Below are 20,289 nucleotides of genomic sequence, written 5' to 3'. Positions count from 1 at the left end.
GGTGGCGTGTTGAGAGACTTTTCTATTATTTTTTTTTAAACATGTTAAATATGTGCCGTGACTCAACAAGGGTTGGGAAACATCGGTTTGTTGCGTCTTGTTTGTCACTCATGTACTCTTGATACCTTAATATGAATGTTTAAACATCCTGCACCCTTGTTAGGTTACGATGACTCACAAATGTTGATTATATCGTTAGCTAAACACAAAAGGTGCGCCTTCGCTCGATAACCAAATGGCAAGAAGGCCCGAGTGAAGCCTGACGTTGCTTCTTCATTTCTCCTTCGTTCTTTTGTTGTTCCAGGAATATTGCCAAGGAACCTGCGTCACTCAGGTGTGTCCTGAACACACGGGACGTGAAAACCAGTGAGATTAGGGAACAATGAGGCAACAGAGTGGGCGTACAAAACCAACTATGTACCTGACGCACACACACACCTTCAGTTTGACCTATTTTATAAGAACGCTACGCTCCAATCTAAGCTCGCTTAAAACTCAAGCAGGAATAAACCTTTTAGAATAAATGCTTCGTGGCATGATGTCATTGCACAAATATGCTTCAGCCATATGATGCAAGGAATGTCAATAGCATCAAGAATTTATATAGATCCCTTGAATGAGTAATTACAGTGTCGGTTTGGTGCGTGAGAATCACCTCCCTTGTAAACCTGTCGACTCTTAAATTCACCTTCCGACTTGCTGGCAGATTTTGATTACGGCTCAATCATATAAAACGAGTCATTAACTAGAAAAAAAAAAGGCTTTACTCTCACACACGCTGAGGGCTAAAAAAGCAATGACGAGAAGCCAAGGTTTGAGATTTCAACTCGAGTGTTTTGGATTGAGCTACTGCTGAGATGTCCTGCTGACTCATGGGCAGAAATGATTACATTTATTCGATACATGTCAAGGGATTTTTACATATATGGACCAGGTCCAGGATTGAGCCTCTTAAAGAGAACTAAAAACAATCACATCTGAGCAAAAACATGTCTTCATGAACAAACCTTGTTAGGTGGCCATCTGCTTCGGATGGTTGAGTTCAGAACATTACACATGATGGTAGTCCTCTGATAGTGATAAGTAGTACATTTTATTTACAAAACACTTTTCACAGAGATAATTTGTTAACTGCTTCGCATATTGTAGTTGACATATTGTGCATTGAATCACAGCATTTGAAATTTTACAGGTAACGCAAGAAAAATACAAATCAAAATCAATTTGAATAATTATAAATCCAAACAATTAGAATGACTTCCTAAACAAATGTCTTTACTAATTTAATAATAAAAATAATAATAGGAATTTGTTTTAAACCTAGGTGTGGTTAAATTCAATTGAAGGAAAATGACGTTTTTATTTGTTTTGATGGTATGAGAAGGACATTCATTTCATGACATTTTTGTGTAAATTATTTTTGTAAGATGTCGATCCACTAGCTTTGAAGAATTAATTTTTTGAATTGGGAATAACCATTATAACATCTTCGTCCAAGGATTGTGAAGTAAGAAGGCAGTGATTGACAGCGATTCAAAAGTATGTATAGATTTTATATTCATGAATGCCTATTTATATCTTATCTTGAGTCTGTGAATAATTATTTTTGGGAGTGTATGTATATGACAAGCAATAACAGTTTTGTTGTAGCTTGAGTTATTAATAAAGTCTTAAAAATGTGTGGGGGGTTATTGCACTGTACAATACATAATTATAAAAATGTTTGGAAATGTCTTTCACGTTTAAAGGGTTTTTAGCTGCCATCTACTGGTTATAATTGTGTACTGGGTTTTCCTCAGGCAAATTCAAATTTCTTGCTTTCTTGCAATCCCAAATTTAAACAGCAGAGGACGCCAAATCATGACATGTTTGAAGAATACAACAAACAAATACAAGGTAACTTTTTCAAATGCATTTTATTAGGATAGTTCTTGGAGTGAAATGGACAAGAGGAGAGGCTTTATTTCATTAAGTAAAATATATTAGGTCCTTCTCCCAGACGTCATTTTACCCACAATGCAAAGGACATGCATGCAATAATTACAAACTAGGCAAAGCCTTGTTTGTAATCAGTCTAGTTTTGTGAAAAGGTCCCTTTTAGGACACTTGTCTATTACAAGTCCAAATTGGAAGCCATTGTTCGAAGACAATATATAGAAAAACTTAAGTTGTTTGGAGGGGGAGCCCTTGGGGAAACACCTACTACTACAACTTGTTGGATAAAACTTTGAGACCAGTCAAATGAAGCCAGTTTTTTACATGAAGTGAGCTACCATAACATGACAAATTATTTTATTGTAAAGAAGAGTGCCAACACTTGGAAGGACAAGAGCCTGGAGTCTAATTTGAATGGGAAAAGCAAAGGTACGTTGCTTTTAATTTACACTCTACTTTGACCATTACTTTAATGTTATAAAACTTGATTCATGAAATCGTTTGTTTGCAAATGAACTTGTCTTGTAATACGTCAATGAAGGATTCACCTTAGCACACAGCGTGCAAACGTGACGTCACAGTAGAAGGGTCTAATAGGTTCTTTGGTGTTTTTACTCGGAAGCTACCTCGTCTTGGTAAAAATATTCAAAAAAACTTGTAAAATCTTTTGAACTTAGCTGTACCCGTTTTAGGGTATGAACTAGAAAAATAGAAATTTTAGAATTCATGTGTCCATTGTGCCTGATACAGGCTGCTGTTGGGTTTAGTAGAACCTCATCCAACGGCATTGCAGTGTGCAATTTGCTAGCAGTCTCAAATGAACTTTAAACCTTAAAGACCAAAGAGTCTACAGCAGTCACTGCCGGTCAGAGGTACATGCACTTTTTCTTACCTCACAACTGCCATGAATGCTGGATAAAAAATTATCATTCTTTTTTTTTTTTTACATAATCTCTTGAAACCTGACTTCCTGCAAATTGTTGAAAAATAATTTCTTGTATTTACAATAGAAGAATAATTTGGGAGAAGGGCAACATGCAGGCGTATGACAAAAAATACAGTACAATGCAAAAACAAGTGAAATGGGGGGGGGGGGGTGTATACTTCAGGATATGAACAAACTACAGAATAACTTTGAATTTAATCACAATGGGTGGCTTCATAAAATTACCTGACCAGTGTTGCACACATTTGACAATCAAACGTAGTCACATTCATTCACGCTCCCAAACGTGTGTGATCAGTAAATCTGCAGGTGAGGGGATGTGGCTCCATCCCTCCACTTGTACACCTTTTCTGTGATCACTGTTCGGCAGAGGGGGCAGCTTTTCTCCCGGTTGAACCACAGAGCGATGCACTCGTCACAGAATATGTGCTGCGTGGTCAAAGACAGTGATACAATTTATTTTGATCTTTCACATGCTTCTGAATCAACTTTGTCTTATCAGTTGAGGCTCGTACCTATCTTTGTATAACTAAAGGATAGCAATGACGAATGTTTTACCTGGCAGATGAGAGCCTGAGGGTCTCTGTACTCTCCCTGACAAATGGGACACACGTCTCCAGCCTCCATGCACTGACTCCTCGTTGCCGCAGTCCCTGTATGCTGAAAGGAACAACACTCCACTCAGTACAAGCAGCTCTTGGGGCGAGAGGAGGAACAATATTTAATTGGGGTCTATCAACTCGCTCAACTGACCTCACTCTTAAGAAAGACCCTCACGCTTTTCAGTAAAGACATCCACTGTCCGTACAATCCCAAAAGCTGCAAGAGAAAGAACGAACAATGAGAAGATGACATCTTGTTTGGTTTTGCTCAATCTCGTACCTTCAGTATGAGGTAGAGCAGAGCCAGCAAAATGCCGACAGTGAGCGCCGGGGCGCCGTCGGCTTCCTGGTAGGTGACCAGGTAGCGGAACCAGAGCGGCACGGGCGCCACGGCCTGGTGGACCTGAGCCAGCTCCTCGCTTAACAGCAGCCAGCGTCCCTGCGCACGAAATAATGATTGGACCAATCCCAGCTGACTTTGGAAAAGAGCTCATCAGCCCAAAGAAGAGAATCAGTTGCTCTCACCTGTGCTCTGTAGTTGAGCAGCGAAGGAGGCGGCAGCAAGACAAGGCACTTGATCCCCATAAAGAGGAATTTGATGACAAAGTTGGTGATGCCAATTGCCCACAGGACCTCCCAGAATCCCAGAGGCTCAATAGTCGGACTGAGGAACACGAGGCTGGGGATCGAAAAACGGCAACGATTAAAATACGCACGACAGTTGTTGCTCATCCGCTGCTCCTACAGACATTACCAGTTGTAAAGCGTCTGAGGGAGGAAGGTGTAGTAAAGCAGGAGGGTGGAGGAGACCAGGAGCAGGAGCAGCCATACACAATGTAGCTTTGCATGGCGGCCCTGAGGACAAAACATTTGCGACCATCATTTCCAAGCAAGCATGATTCTACTCACTCCAATTGGAATGAACGAGCTCTTACCTGAAGAAACACTTGGGCTTGGATGCCTTTATTCACGTAGAAAAAAGTTGTGAAGAGGCCAACACCAACAGCGAGCCCTTGTGAAAGAAAAGTCATTACGTAAGCCAGTTGAATATGAACTGCATGATTTAATCTGCAAACTAATCGGTGATGGAAATGTTTTAATTCCATGATTAATTGGTCAGGCCCTAATTATGCTTCACTGTAATGCATTAATTTAACCTTGATTCCCAAGGAAACTTCCCAATTTGGATTATACCCATAGAAATGTAACTGAATTTTAAAACTGCTTTGCATCCCTATTCAGCCGAAATTGGTCTCGTCCACTCGGACCTGCAGCGTAAAGTCTGTGAGTCTGTTTACACTCACCTAACGCATGCTGGATGACCAGTTTGGCGCTCAAGATGACGAGAAAAGGAAGACTCTTTTGGAGCCAGCGAAACAAGCAGCGGAGCTCCGAAAGAGAGCTACTGGGCTCTCCAGAGTCCGGGTCTCCGGGGTCTGTCTGGTCGGCATCGGAAGCGGGGCGTCGCTGCCCGCGAGTAGGCCCGTGGGAGTGGCCGTGAGGGTTGACTCTGGACCTCCTCGCCGAGGCGGAATCGCTCGGTGTGCCGCCGCTCATGGATACGTGCACCTCACCGGTGTCGGAGCCCGCAGCACCAGGAAGCGTGGTCCTGCTGGGAAGCTCTGCTTGCAGAGTAAGGGACAAACCATTTCTCACGTGAGTGCCCTCCTGGCTGGAAATAGGCTGCATGACAGTTGAAGACTCCCTCACTTTCACAGCTCTTCTGGGCACAAAAGAAAAACTTTTCTCAACTTCTTCAACTCTCCATCTGAGTAAACAACTTCCCCTTCCCACTATGCTACTCTTTAGAACAGATTGCTCACTTGCATGGAAGACCCCCTAAAAGTTGGCTGATTTCAGCAAGAGGCTAGGAGGGTGTGATAAGTATACTCATAATTGTAACCATGGGGGTACAACTATGTCACAACCATGTTATTAAGGCACCGGGGGAGCACAAGTATAATAATGGCCTCTTTCTATTATTATAACTGTCATAATTATTATAGAATATGTTGAGATTTATTGTACGTTTAGTAGCCATGTTGTCACACAAGAGCTTACTAGTCACACATAATTTGGCTACTTCAAACGGAGATGTTGTATTTCAGGAATAAAAACGACTGATCCTCTTCAAACATAAGCCATGAAGATGAATTATTACTATTTGAGTATTTCTTTATACCTGGGGAGTTTGACAGCTGATGACAAATGTTAGCATTAGCTCGCAGATGTTTTGTGATAGGCCACTTGAGCAGCGACGAGTAGGTCCACTCACCTGTCATTCTGCAACCGAAGTTTCATTGTAACCCTTTAGTCGCCATTTAACGACAACGCCGAAACGCCAAGCGAAACATCACAAAAGGAAAAATACTTAAGATGTTGACTTTCCAGCTCAGCCATAAACCCGGATATGACGTCTCTGCATATTTCCTCCGCAGTTTCTTTTGTGTTACATTACTGCCACCTAGCGCTCTATTTGTAGACGCGCATGTTCTGTAATTTCAAGTGTGGCAGTGGTTGGCGAAAGATAATGATTTCATAGTTTCTAAAGTTTTTTTGTTCGAACAAAATTGTTTTTGATGACGGAAAAAATCGAAGCAATAATGGTTGCTAAAGTAAAAGGATGTTTTCTCATTTTACTGGAAGAGCGCAAAGAGAAGCTGAACAGGTTTAACAGGGTTTTTGCAAATAAAATATATATACACAAATATATATATGTATCATATAGTAGTATAATAGTATGGTAGAATAATAGTCTATATTTAATATGTTGAAAATTCTTATGTACTTTTATCCTGCCTAATATTACCTTTTGAACAATATGTAATCCCTCTGATCCCCAGGAAGCGCTCTGAAGATGTACAAAATCAAGTCAAAAACACTTTTTGGACAGGATTTATATTATCCACCAGGTGGCGCTTTATGATAACATCTGAAAGCCATCTCACCAAATGACAAATGAAAATAACTTGACATGAGAGGGGAAAAAAAAAAATCCATCTGCTCACTTGTTGTCCATGTGATCAATGTTTGCAGGATGGACTGAGATTGTTTTATTTGCCATGGCGTTTCCTTTCTCCTCACTATCCCATCACTGCTCATATCTTGTTCCTTTGTTCATCTCTAAGCTCATGACCTGAAACATTGATTTACCGTCACAATGTCAAATGCTTCGGGGAGTGAATTCAATGGTTTGGGTAATGGCATCCAATAGCGACAGATCTTAGTGATTTAGAGCTCCTTAATGTTCTGTTCTCTGAAACTCTCCTCTAAATAAAACCACCTGCTTACCGGGAACGCGGCAGTGTTAACAAGGCCTCAAAATGAATTCATGATCACAATGTTTTCTGTTTCTACACCACAAGCCAGTGCTGGAGCACCATTCCTAATAAATCCCAAGCTGGATGGAAGGGGGAGAGAGCGAGCGAGAGCTCCCTGGTGACAAGGAGCATGATGTAAACGCTAGGAATGTTGGAATTGGATCCACTCGTACATTGACGTTCCCCTAAAACCAAGCTGTATGGATGCAAAGGCAGACTTTGGCAAAAACAGAAGATTACCTGCCCCATTTTTAAGGACATTTAGCTCCGTCTGAGAAAACTGAGAGGAGAGGAAATGCCTTGCAGATGTGCACAGCAATGTAGTCATGTCAGCCAAGGACTTTTTGTTGCTGCGGGATTAGCTGACATTTGTTTGTGTGTGTCTTTTTTATGTGCACTCTACTAGAGAACTATCAAGGTGATTAAAAGGGTGCTGGTGTCCTAAATGGCAAAGGTTTTGTGCGATTAAATGGATGACACATGTCGGTGTGCGGGGCGAGGAGAACCATGAATGGATTCCTCTCTGCTGGTCTCCCCTTTCAATTGATTGCTTTAATTTAGCCTATAATGATTAGAATGCCCCCTGCCTGCAATTAGCACGCGTGTGTGTGTGTGTGTGTACGGGTGGTCCGTGTTTAATTACAGTAGCACACGAATATTGTGAGGCCCAGCGGGGCTCTGCAGAAATGGGAGCATCCACAACTGTGCTTGGCATCTGACTCCACGTTCCTGTGTGTTTCCGTGCCAGGACTTAACCTAATACCTTCCTGTCCAGACTTCAGGGCTGCTCTGCAGTGTTTTCACCTTAACACTCTGGATTTCACGGTTTGACCTTGCGTGATGAGCTCTTAAGCGAGCTCTGCGGTTTGGAAGGTAGAAAGAATGTGCAGTACATTTGAAATAAAGGAAAGAAAAGATTTGGTTAAAAGGTTTAATCAAATTGTCACCCTTGTGGGTCACAACATTCCAGATAACAAATAATAATTTAGCATGAGTATTTTCAGTGTTAATTCATCAGCAAGTTTGGAAAATTCCATTTAATTAACCGGCTCATTTGTTTGTTGGAGATCATTCGTCATCGTTTAGAAGGTTGAACTCAGAGTTGCTTTGTCATTAATGTAGTCCACATTGGATTTGTAGTTGTTTGTCCTTCAGGAAAGAATTCAGCTGTATTTAATTCACATTTAAAATGTTGGTGTTAGTCAAATGATTTTTTTAACTTGACCTTTATTGAATTGGATGAGCAAAAATATTTCAGTTTTGGATGTTTTTGTTTCTCAGATTCAGTCATATAAAAGTGGAATCACCTGAGAGATGAGAAAACTTTCCTCCAAAAGTACTGGAACACTCATGACAATTATTTTCCATGTGTAGTATAGATCGAAAGCATCGGAGAAACCTATAAAGATATTAATCATGTCAGCTTTTCTTTCAGCAGGCTACAACGCCTTACCATTTTTTTCCTCATGCGGCCAAAAGTTTTAGAACACCTGAACGACAAGTGTTTTGTCACTTGGAGTGCCCTATTTGACTGCATTCAGTCAAAAATCCATATTCTCCATCCAAACACATTACCCCGGTTGCCCTTATCTGTTTTTGTGTTTAGTTTAAGTCCCATCGTGCTTGCTCATCAGCAGAGCAGCCTGGGCGTCTCCTCTTAGAGGGCGAGAGCAGCAGCAGCAGCATCAGCAGCAGCTCCCTCGGGGCACGGTGGCGGTGGGGATGCTTGATGCTGCTGCTCTCAGTCTGTGGAGAATGCAAATGAGCCTGAGCTCTGTCTGATATACACTTTCTGGATATACCCAATGTGTGTGTGTGTGTGTGTGCCTCATACTCTCTCCCTCACTGTCCTATCTATCCCAAGGTCCCGATGGGTGCACACCATCCTCTACCTTTGCTTTAAATCATGATAACAAGGTGCATTTAACACCCAAGCTGTCAAGACACTACAGCAAGAAAGCGGTTTTATTGCACGATTGGCATGCAGATGACTTTGGAGGGGACATACATGTTCCTAATATGAATAAGAATGAACGTTAACATCATAATACTTTTTTTTTTTTTTAACACTTTTCACTCAATTTCAAGGAGTTACTCTTTTACCCCTTGATTAAATTTCTATTGAAAACAAGTGAACCCCAAATATATGCGGCAAGTCAATAAAAGTTGCATTAATAATTAAATATGTTGTTAAAAAAAAAAAGCTTCTGTCCCAGTGGACCTCAACTTGATTATCTTCAGTGCTAATTTGTAAAGCAGGATTCTTAATGATGCCGTGTGTTTGATCACTCTAAAGCTCCTCCACTAGGAGGACGGACGAATACACTTTGCCCCCCCGCCCCTCCTAGTCATTAAGCAGATAATCTTGTGTTGATTGCCAAAAGCTAATTACAATAACCATGGCGGGAGTTCAATGCAGCAGAGAAGCTGCACAGCTGCACAGGTACATTGGAGGGCTTTTAACACGCATACCCCGCTGCTCCCTTTTCACACATCTTGTTTTTGTATATTGCCCATAAACGGCGCACAATGAAAACAAGAAACACTTCATTTTCTGCACATCGTCAATTTGCGAACTGGGACGACACTTCATTTGTCGTCGCGCGAGGAAACGGAATAAAACATTGCGGTAACATCAACTATTTACGATCTCTCGTGTAAAAACAGTATTATGACAAGTCTCGGTATTTACGGTAAGTAAAAGCTTCAAAATGGAGGAGGGCCTGACACCATTTTGTTGGATGATATCATTGTTAAATTCTTTCACTCAATTTAAATGGATAATAAAAACCTAGTTGAAAAAAAAAAAGGTTGATAACCTTGCAAAGAGCAAACACCCTTTATGCTTCACGTGAAACATAAAATATGTCTGTGCCCTTGCTCCTCCAGTCTGTTCTCACAAAAATGTTAATATGATAAATGACCTCTGGCTTCACCTGCAAGCGAACAAAAAGGGGAGACAGAGATAACTACAAGGCGGAAGGAAGATGGCGACCCCTTGGATAAAAACGGGTTAGAAACAAACATATTACTGAATGTATTCAAACAGTCTGTAGGGATCCTTTTTTTTTTTCCCGGTGCCTAAAAACTATCCACATCTGTTTCTTGCCCCCTGGAGCATCTGCAATATTGGACATCTGCTGACAACCATTTATCTTCTCTCTCTAAATCCTCGCTAGGCAGCTGGAGACATATGAAAACATGACATAATCTTACATATCTGTCCTCTAATTTAAACAAGTATACTTGTAGTCCATCATAAAGTGCCAAGCAACTGCAAAGTTGTCAAAAATAATGACGAAAATTGCCATGGACACTTCCAAAGGAGCACTTTTATCACAATTGGTCTGAAGTAAAAAAAAAATTCAACCTACGTGATGCGTTTGCGGAAAAAGAATCACACAAATGAGACTCAATGAAGACGAGTCCACACATTCACTTAGCGCTTACTGTATATCACTAAACACACATTTTAAGCCCTCATTTATGCAATCACTGATCTTAATTTGCATATATTACCATAGATCATGGCGCAAGGTCATTGCATGCAGATACACTTCTCCACATTGGAGGATAAGATTGCTCTTATACATTTACAAGCTCCTACTGTATCTAGTAAGTGTATTTCCTCCTATAAGATCCTTTCAGCCACTCAAGTATGCATAAACATTATAGTCACGTAATTGCATGGGTGCCCTTGTAAATATGCCAAAAGGGTCCTTATTGCTAAATAAAGATATAAGTACGCAGAATAGCAACGAGGTCGGATGAAATAAATTTTTTGGGTAACCCTAGTGGTTGTTTGAGGAACTACACGTGGGATGCCTCTCGTTTCGTAAACACCCGGAATGCATAATTAAAACTTTTTGAATCAAACGTTTACAAATATATTAACAAGAATATGAATTTTAATGAAGAAATCTTAAATCTAAAAGAACATTTTAAACATGCCATTGAATGACATTCATGTACATATATGTATGTAAATTTCTGAGTGCAATTGTACATGCATTTTATTTGCCAGGCCATCCGGCAATGAGTCACGCACGCTCTTTTGGTTCACCGCCTGCACTCCGCACCTCCAGCATTTGGATGTGATGATTCTCCAAGATGGCAGCAGGTCCGAGCCTACTGTTTGGCTTTGCATAGAAAGCTGAGGATAATTCACCTCTCCTTGCTGCTCTGTGTCTTACTGAAGCTTTTTTTTTTATTTATTTTTTTATATCACTGAAAACGTTGTCTGGGTTTGTGAGCGTGTGAGTAGGAGGCAGGGCCGCCTGAAGCAAGGAGTGGATCACTCTGCGTCTTTTAAAGCGGGCCCGGTGAAGCAAGGGAGGAACATAATCTGATTTAAAGCATGTCAAGGATTCTGAATAATTTCCTCATTACCCCCACCCTCTTGTCATTTTCAGAGCATATTTAATTTAACAAGAAGCGAGAGAGGAAATGTGCGCTTGAGCAGGGTTGTTGTTTTTTTTTTCCTTCTTCTTCTGCCTGTCACATCTTCGTCGAAGACCGTCTCCTGTCTTCCCCGCTAAAAGAGGGACGAGTGACTCTCTTGCTTTTCGCTCTCTCCGACCGACCCCCTGAGAGCTACAGCTGTCACCGTGTCACTTTTCCCATCCATAATTGAGGAGTGCACACTGCACAAAGCCCATGAAACCATGTCAACCACTTCCAGTTGCTCCTGTTAAATAATCAGGCAGAACCAACAGTGCCGGGGGGAAATCTGCATGTGTTGTTTATATGGCTGGGTTGGCTTGTGCAATCATTCAGCCTTCCCGCTGTCTCCTTCCTCGGCATGCTCAATCCAAAGCACCTAGTGTCTTCGCCGATGGCCCAGTTGCAGGAATTGAAAATGGACTTAGGGTAGTCGTGCAACATCAGCTTGGTAGTCAAAGAGGAAACAATTATTAGGTAGCACTGTCTGAAAGTAATATCTCGTCCTTCATAAAATGATTTATCTTTTGCGTTTAGTCAAAATAAGACTTTGGAAAACGATGACCATCAATCTTTCTTGTGTGATATTGCTTACCGTATTTTCCGGATTATAAGGCGCACTTAAAAACCTATCATTTTCTCAAAAGCCGACAGTGCGCCTTATAGTCCGGTGCGCCTTATTTATGGACCAAATTCCTAAATTTAAACTGGCCCGAAGCATTGTGTCATGAAATCAATCATAAGTGGCCCGCTGAAGACTATGAATCATGAATCAAAACGACTATGGATCATTATTTTGTGATTATAAAGTAATTTGTTGCGTCTGAAGTTGAAATAAAAAAGATAAAATGAAGAATGATTTGATTTGGATTAAAAATCTGACATGATGCATTAATGGTGCGCCTTATAGTCCGGTGCGCCTTATATAAGGACAAAATTTTAAAATGGGCCATTCATTGAAGGTGCGCCTAATAGTCTGGTGCGCCTTATAGTCCGAAAACACGGTAATTATTTTTTTTTAAATCACCAAATAATATCAAATAAACAAAAATAAACAAACAAAAAAAATCTCCTGGTATCTTCCTCCTCCCTGTCTTGTTTACTTGTTTGATCTCTCCCCTCCTTCTCACCTGTCCTTTCCTTCCCTCTCCTCTCTTTTTTCTGTCTCTCCTCACTTTGTCCATCCCAGTGGCAGCCTGTGACTGCATTGTCAGGAATGAAAGGGAGTGGAAAGCTCCCAGAAAAAAGGCATATGGCCACACCTCTCCTCTTCCCCCTGCATGGATCTCTGTATAATCAAGCATCACCTCCTTCACAGTGGGAATGCAATGACTCACACTGTTAGCGTGCAGAGCCTCCATTAGTAGAACACCACTACCCCGACGATTATATATGAGCCACACGGGCACGTGTGTGCTTTGCTCTCATAGTGAGGTTGCTTATTGGAGAATATGGGGACTATCTGGTTACGATAGTCATATGAAAGCAACCACTTTGAAATGATAGGAATGACGTGGACACCAACACATATTACACAACGTAAAACACATATACATATTGTTATATAAAGCAGATAACCAAGTGTCAGATTTTTATTTCATGCCCAAAAAAATAAAAACAAGAAATAAAACACCAGACAAGTTTTAACAGGTTTTAATGTTTATTAAAATAATAATAAAATAAAATTTCAAACCAGCAATCTAATGTGAAATTGCAGTAGATATATTGGATAACAATATTTAGGCGTATATATGCATACACGGGTTAGAACCGAGGCCTAACCCTAGCTCTAACCGTAACCCTAGCTCTAACCCTAACCCTAGCTCTAAACCTAGCTCTAACCCTAACCCTAGCCCTAACCCTAGCCCTAAACTTAACCCTAACCCTAGCTCTAAATCTAGCACTAACCCTAGCTCTAACCCGAGCTCTAACCCTAGCTCTAACCCTAGCATTAAACCCTAACCCTATCACTAGCTCTAACCCTAACCCTAGCTCTAACCCTAAGCCTAGCTCTAACCCTAACCCTAGCCCTAACCTTAGCCCTAAACTTAACCCTAACCCTAGCTCTAAATCTAGCACTAACCCTAGCTCTAAATCTAGCACTAACCCTAGCTCTAACCCTAGCTCTAACCCTAGCTCTAACCCTAACCCTAGCTCTAACCCTAGCATTAAACCCTAACCCTATCACTAGCTCTAACCCTAACCCTAGCTCTAACCCTAAGCCTAGCTCTAACCCCTCGCCCTCAGCTTTAGTGCATTGGTTACATGGGGCAGCACAGGACTTTTTTGTTTTTCTATTTGGCATTATGCTTTCTTGCCAGTCATTCTTCACAATCTATTGTAGCTGCTCAAACACAGATTTCATGAATAATTCATCATGTATCCTGTACGTTGGTTTACTTGGATAAACAGCTTGTGTTTAAAGTAAACCCTGAAGCTGTCAATTCTTTCCACCATCCTGTTATGATCATTAAAATACCCATTATGAATAATATTTATTTATTCACGTCTATTATTTTGACTTTAGGGCAGATGTGCTACTTTAGCAATCAATGTGTCATAATGTTGATTATAATAAATGCATTTTAATTTTGCAAAGGAAGGTTTTGCAGATCCAATAGATTGGATGGGAACCCCTTGTATTGTCAGGGAGGTTGAACTTTTCTCACGTGGCCCATTGTGGCAACCCCCCCTGCGATGCCTGCAGTGGACTGTCTCACTGCCAAGTCACTACTTTGTTGTTATTTGCAGTGACACGTGCAAGGACTGGAAAAAGGTCAATGGCTAGAGAACTTCTAGATCATTAGCTGTGTATATCTGCCAGAGAGCCCCAGAGCACGCTGCTAACTCGCTTTAGTGGATTTATCGATTAGCATTGAAATAGAGTCTACGTAAATGGGAATTTTAAATTGCTCACAGACAGGCTGTATTATGCTAATGTGCTATCTCCACTTCCAAAGGGCTATGGAGGAATATTATTTTTTTTTTGCCACTCACTCTTTATCTTATAGTCTCGGGCACACAAAGTCCTAGAAAAGAAATTATGATTCAAAGTGCACATGAATGACAAGAGGCCAGAGAAAATTATATTTTCAATCTGTGGTGCTGAACGAAGGGGCTGGAATTTTTTTTCCAGACGCCTCAAATCCCTGGCGGAGGAGGGGTCAGCTCAAAGAATGGTGTCTGCGTGTAGGCACTGCACTCCCTGATGTTTGTGTTTTAGATTTTTTTAATATGTGCTCTGATATCACCTTTTCCACTCTGAATATCAGAGAATAATCTCCTCCTTGTTCAAATCTTATTTTCTCCCGGTGCATTCTCCTCAGGATGACATTTATCATCTTAGCAGGGTCATTTAAATGATTTTACCCTGCACAGGGAGACTTTGTTGCACTGATGTAGGTCAGGGATTGTTCTTAATGATCTTTGTGTTTTTTAATGGCCTACCAGTCAGTGTGTCCTTGACTCTACTCTCACCGCTGTTCGATTTTGTACGTATCGATCGACGAGACACAGAGTGCTAACGCAGTATATTTATGTATGTATACATGTTTGTCTCTTGATGACCTCACATTGTGACGTACAGTGTTGGGAGTTACATGTGTGTGTGTGTGTGGTACACAGCCCAAGACGCAGCTCTTCAGATGTCTTGTGTGTCTCTGGTGAGTAATCAGGTAATTGATCATAGAGACAGGTAATTATTCCTCTGCCAAGCTACTTGGCAAATGGAAAGTGCTGGAAAAAGCATCCGTCTCATCCAACACAGGGCAGAGGGAACAGTAAAAAAAATAGGTGCTTTTAGAAAAGAAATGTCCACACACACAAAAAAAAATTAAGTACACTAACCATGCTTACTTGCACGATTTAAATTGCTTGCTCATTCGGTACTATTTGGGTCGGTTCTGGAGTAGTGACCAAACCAATGTAGCGTGTATCAGTTTGCACTTTGCTTTGATTTATGAATAGGGGTTAATCCAGTCCAGTTTGATTCTCATTTGTCAAGTGTCATTAAGATGTGTTGGTTCGCTATTTTCCTGTTCCAAATTGCCTCTTTCTTCACTTCAGCTCAAAAGTGCTGCTCTTGCTGCTTATATTGTTGAGCACAGTGGAAAATTGAGAAAAGATAACCACGTCTTCTGCCCTGACCAGTTTGTCTACTTTAATTTCATTGCTGCCAAAACCGGAAGACCTTTCCGCCGCTGAGGCCATGGCTCATTGTCATTTTTCATTGTTCTTCATCATCATCAGTGAGCGTGCAGCATTTTTTTTTTTCATTCTCTTGCCTTCTCCAGACACCTCCTCCTCCTAGTTGCACACTTATGGACTGAAACTTCGACTGGAAGCAGCCACTTATTTGGCTCCAGGATAAAGTTAGTTAGATGTCTTCTGAATGGAAATGCTATGAGCCTGGCATGAAACCCGCTGGCCATGGGAGACGAATCAGTTGTTGGGGGCAAATAGAGCAAATAAATGTAAATCTAATTTTGCCTTGAAATTGTGAGGGGAGTGACACAAAAGCTTCATTTAGTACAAACACAAGGAAACGTTTGTGTCAGCGGAAACATGACTGGAGAGCGAGACATGATTCAATGACACATTCAAAATATACTGCATTCATTCTGTATGTCAAATTCCCTTCCTTCCTTCCTTCCTTCCTTCCTTCCTTCCTTCCTTCCTTCCTTCCTTCCTTCCTTCCTTCCTTCCATCCATCCATCCATCCATCCATCCATCCATCCATCCATCCATCCATCCATCCATCCATCCATCCATCCATCCATCCATCCATCCATCCATCCATCCATCCATCCATCCATCCATCCACCCTCCCTCCCTCCCTCCCTCCCTCCCTCCCTCCCTCCCTCCCTCCCTCCCTCCCTCCTTCCTTCCTTCCTTCCTTCCTTCCTTCCTCCCTCCCTCCCTCCCTCCGACCTTCCTTCCTTCCTTCCTTCCTTCCTTCCTTCCTTCCTTCCTTCCTTCCTTCCTTCCTTCCTTCCTTCCTTCCTTCCGTCCGTCCGTCCGTCCGTCCGTCCGTCCGTCCGTCCATCCGTCCCTCCCTCCCTCCCTCCGACCTTCCTTCCTTCCTTCCTTCCTCCCTTCCATCCTTCCTTCCATCCTTCCTTCATTCGTTCCTTCCTTCATTTTTTCAAATTTAACAGCTATTACAATCCAAAATATTTTAACAGGTCAAGTTAAATTTTAAGCAGCTTCACAATTGCATTTATTGAATTTGTTTCAGTTTTTTTTTTTTTTTTTATTTGTTTCTCTGATGTCAAAAATCGCCTCCCAGAGCAGCTAGCTGCTTTGATGTGAGCTTACTCATCCTCGTAGATTTTTTTTTTTTTTTTTTTGCAACTGTCTCCCATGCTCATAGATCTTTTGCTTGAGGATGCTCTGAACTCTCTCAATGGAGTAAAGGTCAGATTAGGATGGAGCTGGGGAACTGTGAGCTTTTCTATTTCTATGCCCATAGCAACATCAAGGACACCGATTCCAAAATCAACGTTGGGCTCATCTACTCCATCAAAAGTACACTGGATGTGGATATACAGTACATAATGTCGCTATGAATCTAATATAATATATGCATACTTGAATAAGCATATTTCTGCAGGGGCATGTATCACTTTGAGCCGCAATACACAGAGAAATTCTTGATAGCGGAGGCACAGACATTAATTCCCCCACCAGCAGTGCAACACAAGAGAGAGATAAGATGCAAGTTGACTTGCATGAAATGCCCAATTCTCTTTTTTTTTTCGTGACCTTGAGACAAAAGTCTATTCTGCATGTGGAAGATGACATCGTTGAGGGGAATGTCCAAATCAACATACAACAGTCATTTGAAGAGCTTCAGGCAGGAAGTACATAAATTGCTGAAAGTGGATTTTTGTCATCACAATTGGGTCAAGTACAGTTGCAGCAAACTCTTTTAAGTGTATGTCAAAATATTCATAAATATGTTCACGCATTTTCACAGAAGTAAAAAGCCCGTTGCATAAAATTACAAAGAAATACATTTACTTAATTTTTTAACATTGGTATAATGTAGGCCAAATGGTTAAAAAAAAAAACACGGTTTTACTTGCATATTTACATTATTTATTTATCATAGATTTATTTGCATTTCCCCTTATAATGCCGCGTGTTATGCCGAACAAAAATCATGGACTGCGGCCACAATGTGCGGAGGGAGAATAAAAGTGCACCTCCTGCATTCTTTTTGTTCAGACAATTATTGTATACTTTAATGAGAAGATAAAAATTTAATTATCTATGATTGCAGTAGCATTGTTGGAAAAAGGCTAATGCGAAAAAGGTCATTTCTAAGTGTGACCTGCACATAAGAGCTATACAGATGAAAAAATAACACACACAGGTGATTGTAATTGGATATAAATGTAAATTCAATAAATCTGTAGAAGTGTGAGAGTGTTTGCGAGGCACACACTCACTTGCCTTTCGGTTGTTGTTGACAGTGTAAAAAATATATATTTAAAAAATCAACTTAATTATTATATAATTTAGTTTAATTTTTATGTTTTTAATTAATTTAATAATTAATCATTTAATTTAATAATGAATAATGTAATTATTATATATAATTATTTTATTTAATTAAATAATTTTTCAGGCCTGGTGTCCAGCTCACATTTTCCTCTTTTTTCATTTGTGACTCGTGGCTTGATAATCAGATTGTTTGATTACAAAGAGTAATCATTTCCACCGGCAAACGCTGTTTATATTAATTTACATATTTATATGGAGACGTGAAGAGGGAACAGTCTGATATTCCAACATTGACGGAATGTTCTTGCACGCATAGATTGATAAATCTTTTTCTGGATTTGGCTGTACGTTGTGTTTTGGTATGAAAGCCACGCAAGACTTTTCACATTCGGCCTTAGGTCCCGTTTTGTTAAGCACACTATGTTTTCTATGGAAAATACTGTACGCCGATGCATTTTCCACATGGATAGAGAAAGATGAATATGCAAAACATCTTCCAGGGGGCAGTCATCTCTCTCTCCCCCATGAATCAGAGAAAAAAAGCCCGAGGGAGCAATCCGTGCACCCTGCATGTGTGAGCAGGTTGAGGTGGCGGAATACAACCAAACCTTGATATGCCCTCGTTGAGCAAAACGTCAACACAGCTACAATGGATGATACTGTACTGGAGATGTTAACATGAAACTGAATAATCCAGAATAAAGTTTTGGGGTGAAATCTACAACTGCCAACCACTGTGTGGTTTTGCTGACGATAAAGACGATACCGATGTTTGATCGGAGACAGCTCACGAATTAACTAAAAATAATTTTTGTTGTTAAAATAAAAATGCTAACATAAAATGAATTAAATTAACTTTACCAGAAAATATCAAAACATTTGCATAGACTAACAAAAAACGTTTGCCCGAGTCAAGTGAATATTATGGTTTGGCGAAATCTTGCCGTGTTGCTCATGTGAACAAAACTCTACACAAGACACACAAACATCCAGATATGCATTATACATGAGCAACATTGCGGTGTCAGTATGAGCATGTTGAAAGTGTGATGGCATATTGCTCTATGAATAATATCTTCCAACACACATGTAGGCACGTGCTTTTCCAGTCACGTGCATTTGCGAGTCATCACGCTGAGCGATATCGTTCATCTCTGGCAGCAGCCGAGGTGCCCGTGTCCTCGGTGCAACCTGTTTGTGCTAAGCAAATGAGAGCGATGATGGCAAGTATGTAATAGTTCACAATATAATTGCATGCATTATATTCAGGAGACAAATTTATCCAGTGTTAATGATGAGCAGAACCTTTTAATGCTGCTTTTTTTTTTCTCTCTCAAATAATTACCGTATTTTCCGGACTATAAGGCGCACCGGACTATAAGGCACACCGTCAATGAATGGCCCATTTTAAAACTTTGTCCTTATATAAGGCGCACCGGACTATAAGGCGCACCATTAATGCATCATGTCAGATTTTTAATCCAAATCAAATCATTCTCCATTTTATCTTTTTTATTTCAACTTCAGACGTAACAAATTACTTTATAATCACAAAATAATGATCCATAGTCTTTTTGACTCATGATTCATAGTCTTCAGCGGGCCACTTATGATTGATTTCATGACACAATGCTTCGGGCCAGTTTAAATTGAAGAATTTGGTCCAGATATAAGGCGCACCGGACTATAAGGCGCACTGTCTGCTTTTGAGAAAATGTTAGGTTTTTAGGTGCGCCTTATAGTCCGGAAAATACGGTACAATCTATTGTGCAAAGTCAATGTGTTGGTAGCCATTTTTATGGATCCTCCATCTTACTCCCAGTTAAACAATTAGGCCGCTCTAATTGGAACCGTGACCGGCCGGGCCTGTTGCGTGGCTCTGTGACATCAGCGGCCCTTCGGCAACCTTTCCCGCCCTCTCGACACGCCCTTGAGTTGAACTCTTGACATCCCTATTGCTCTCTGTCTCACAAAAGCAACCCCCCACCTCCTAAAAAGCCAAGATCTATTCTGTGTGGGAGTCCATATGGTTTTTTGTAATATGGAGAGAACGACATTATTCATCGTAGCCGCTGCAAGGTGGCTCGCCGCGTGACGCCAGTCGTGGCTTTAATCATGGTGTTTCTGGAAAAGTCATTTCACAATGAGAAAGGCAGACAATCCAAGCGATTCGTAAATAAAGCGCAAGCGGCGCCTTTCTGGACTGGCTCGGTGGCTCGGTGCCAGAAGATGACAAAGCGTGGTGTCACCGAGGAATGCTGGGCATGTTGTTGCCCGCCACCCAGGTCCGAAATCCTGATAGCGGGCCGGTTTTATGCTTTTGCTGACTGCTGATGGGAGTCATTCCGACAATGATCTCATTCATTCTCTCTCAGATCTCGGGAAACTTCGTGCTCTGCCTACTTTATCGGCGTGGCAGTGCACATTTTCTTTCACTTCATATTGAATATATTAATCTCTTTGGGGTCGGGCGGGGGGAAATGATACAGCCACCCTCCATCTGTTTGCAATGTGGGAGGAAAGCGTGGCAACAGCCTGA

General features: G+C 41.0%; 1 protein-coding gene and 1 long non-coding RNA gene across 5 annotated transcripts in view; one reads left to right on the top strand and one right to left on the bottom strand.

Annotated features, from left to right (window-relative positions):
* Nucleotides 1–2,973, top strand: part of LOC125982736 (uncharacterized) — a 33,833-nt gene extending 30,860 nt beyond the window's left edge. For both annotated transcript variants that reach the window (XR_007486462.2, XR_011088186.1), the window contains exon 6: nucleotides 305–2,973. This is a non-coding gene — a long non-coding RNA (uncharacterized lncRNA). The remainder of the gene's footprint in view (nucleotides 1–304) is intronic.
* On the bottom strand, nucleotides 1,898–5,919 carry rnft1 (ring finger protein, transmembrane 1). 3 transcript variants are annotated; one of them, XM_049743668.1, is made up of 9 exons: nucleotides 5,759–5,919; nucleotides 4,788–5,206; nucleotides 4,419–4,495; nucleotides 4,238–4,338; nucleotides 4,009–4,162; nucleotides 3,764–3,922; nucleotides 3,635–3,700; nucleotides 3,440–3,541; nucleotides 1,898–3,310 (listed from the first exon to the last, which is right to left on the bottom strand). In XM_049743668.1, exons 1-9 carry the CDS (start codon nucleotides 5,782–5,784, stop codon nucleotides 3,176–3,178), a joined length of 1,239 nt encoding a protein of 412 aa, XP_049599625.1. In that variant the 5' UTR covers nucleotides 5,785–5,919; the 3' UTR covers nucleotides 1,898–3,175. The 3 variants fall into 3 exon arrangements, with proteins under 3 accessions (XP_049599625.1, XP_049599626.1, XP_049599627.1); XM_049743669.1 differs by having other exon boundaries at nucleotides 4,788–5,203; XM_049743670.2 differs by having other exon boundaries at nucleotides 4,788–5,105; nucleotides 5,759–5,918.
* Nucleotides 5,920–20,289: the final 14,370 nt, after the last annotated feature.

The sequence above is a fragment of the Syngnathus scovelli genome, chromosome 15 (genome assembly GCF_024217435.2).
Source record: "Syngnathus scovelli strain Florida chromosome 15, RoL_Ssco_1.2, whole genome shotgun sequence".
Taxonomy (NCBI): Eukaryota; Metazoa; Chordata; class Actinopteri; order Syngnathiformes; family Syngnathidae; genus Syngnathus; species Syngnathus scovelli.
Note: the sequence above shows the minus strand (reverse complement) of the source record. Positions and strands in the feature narration are given on the sequence as shown.

What these genes read in the sequence shown, in the direction of transcription:
- rnft1 (XM_049743668.1), bottom strand. Translation starts at nt 5,784, where the DNA reads ATGAAACTTCGGTTGCAGAATGACAG. An exon ending in AAGCCCAAGTGTTTCTTCAG is followed by an intron (nt 4,339 to 4,418) that starts GTAAGAGCTCGT and finishes TTTTGTCCTCAG; the next exon opens with GGCCGCCATGCAAAGCTACA. An exon ending in TGCTCAACTACAGAGCACAG is followed by an intron (nt 3,923 to 4,008) that starts GTGAGAGCAACT and finishes TTTCGTGCGCAG; the next exon opens with GGACGCTGGCTGCTGTTAAG.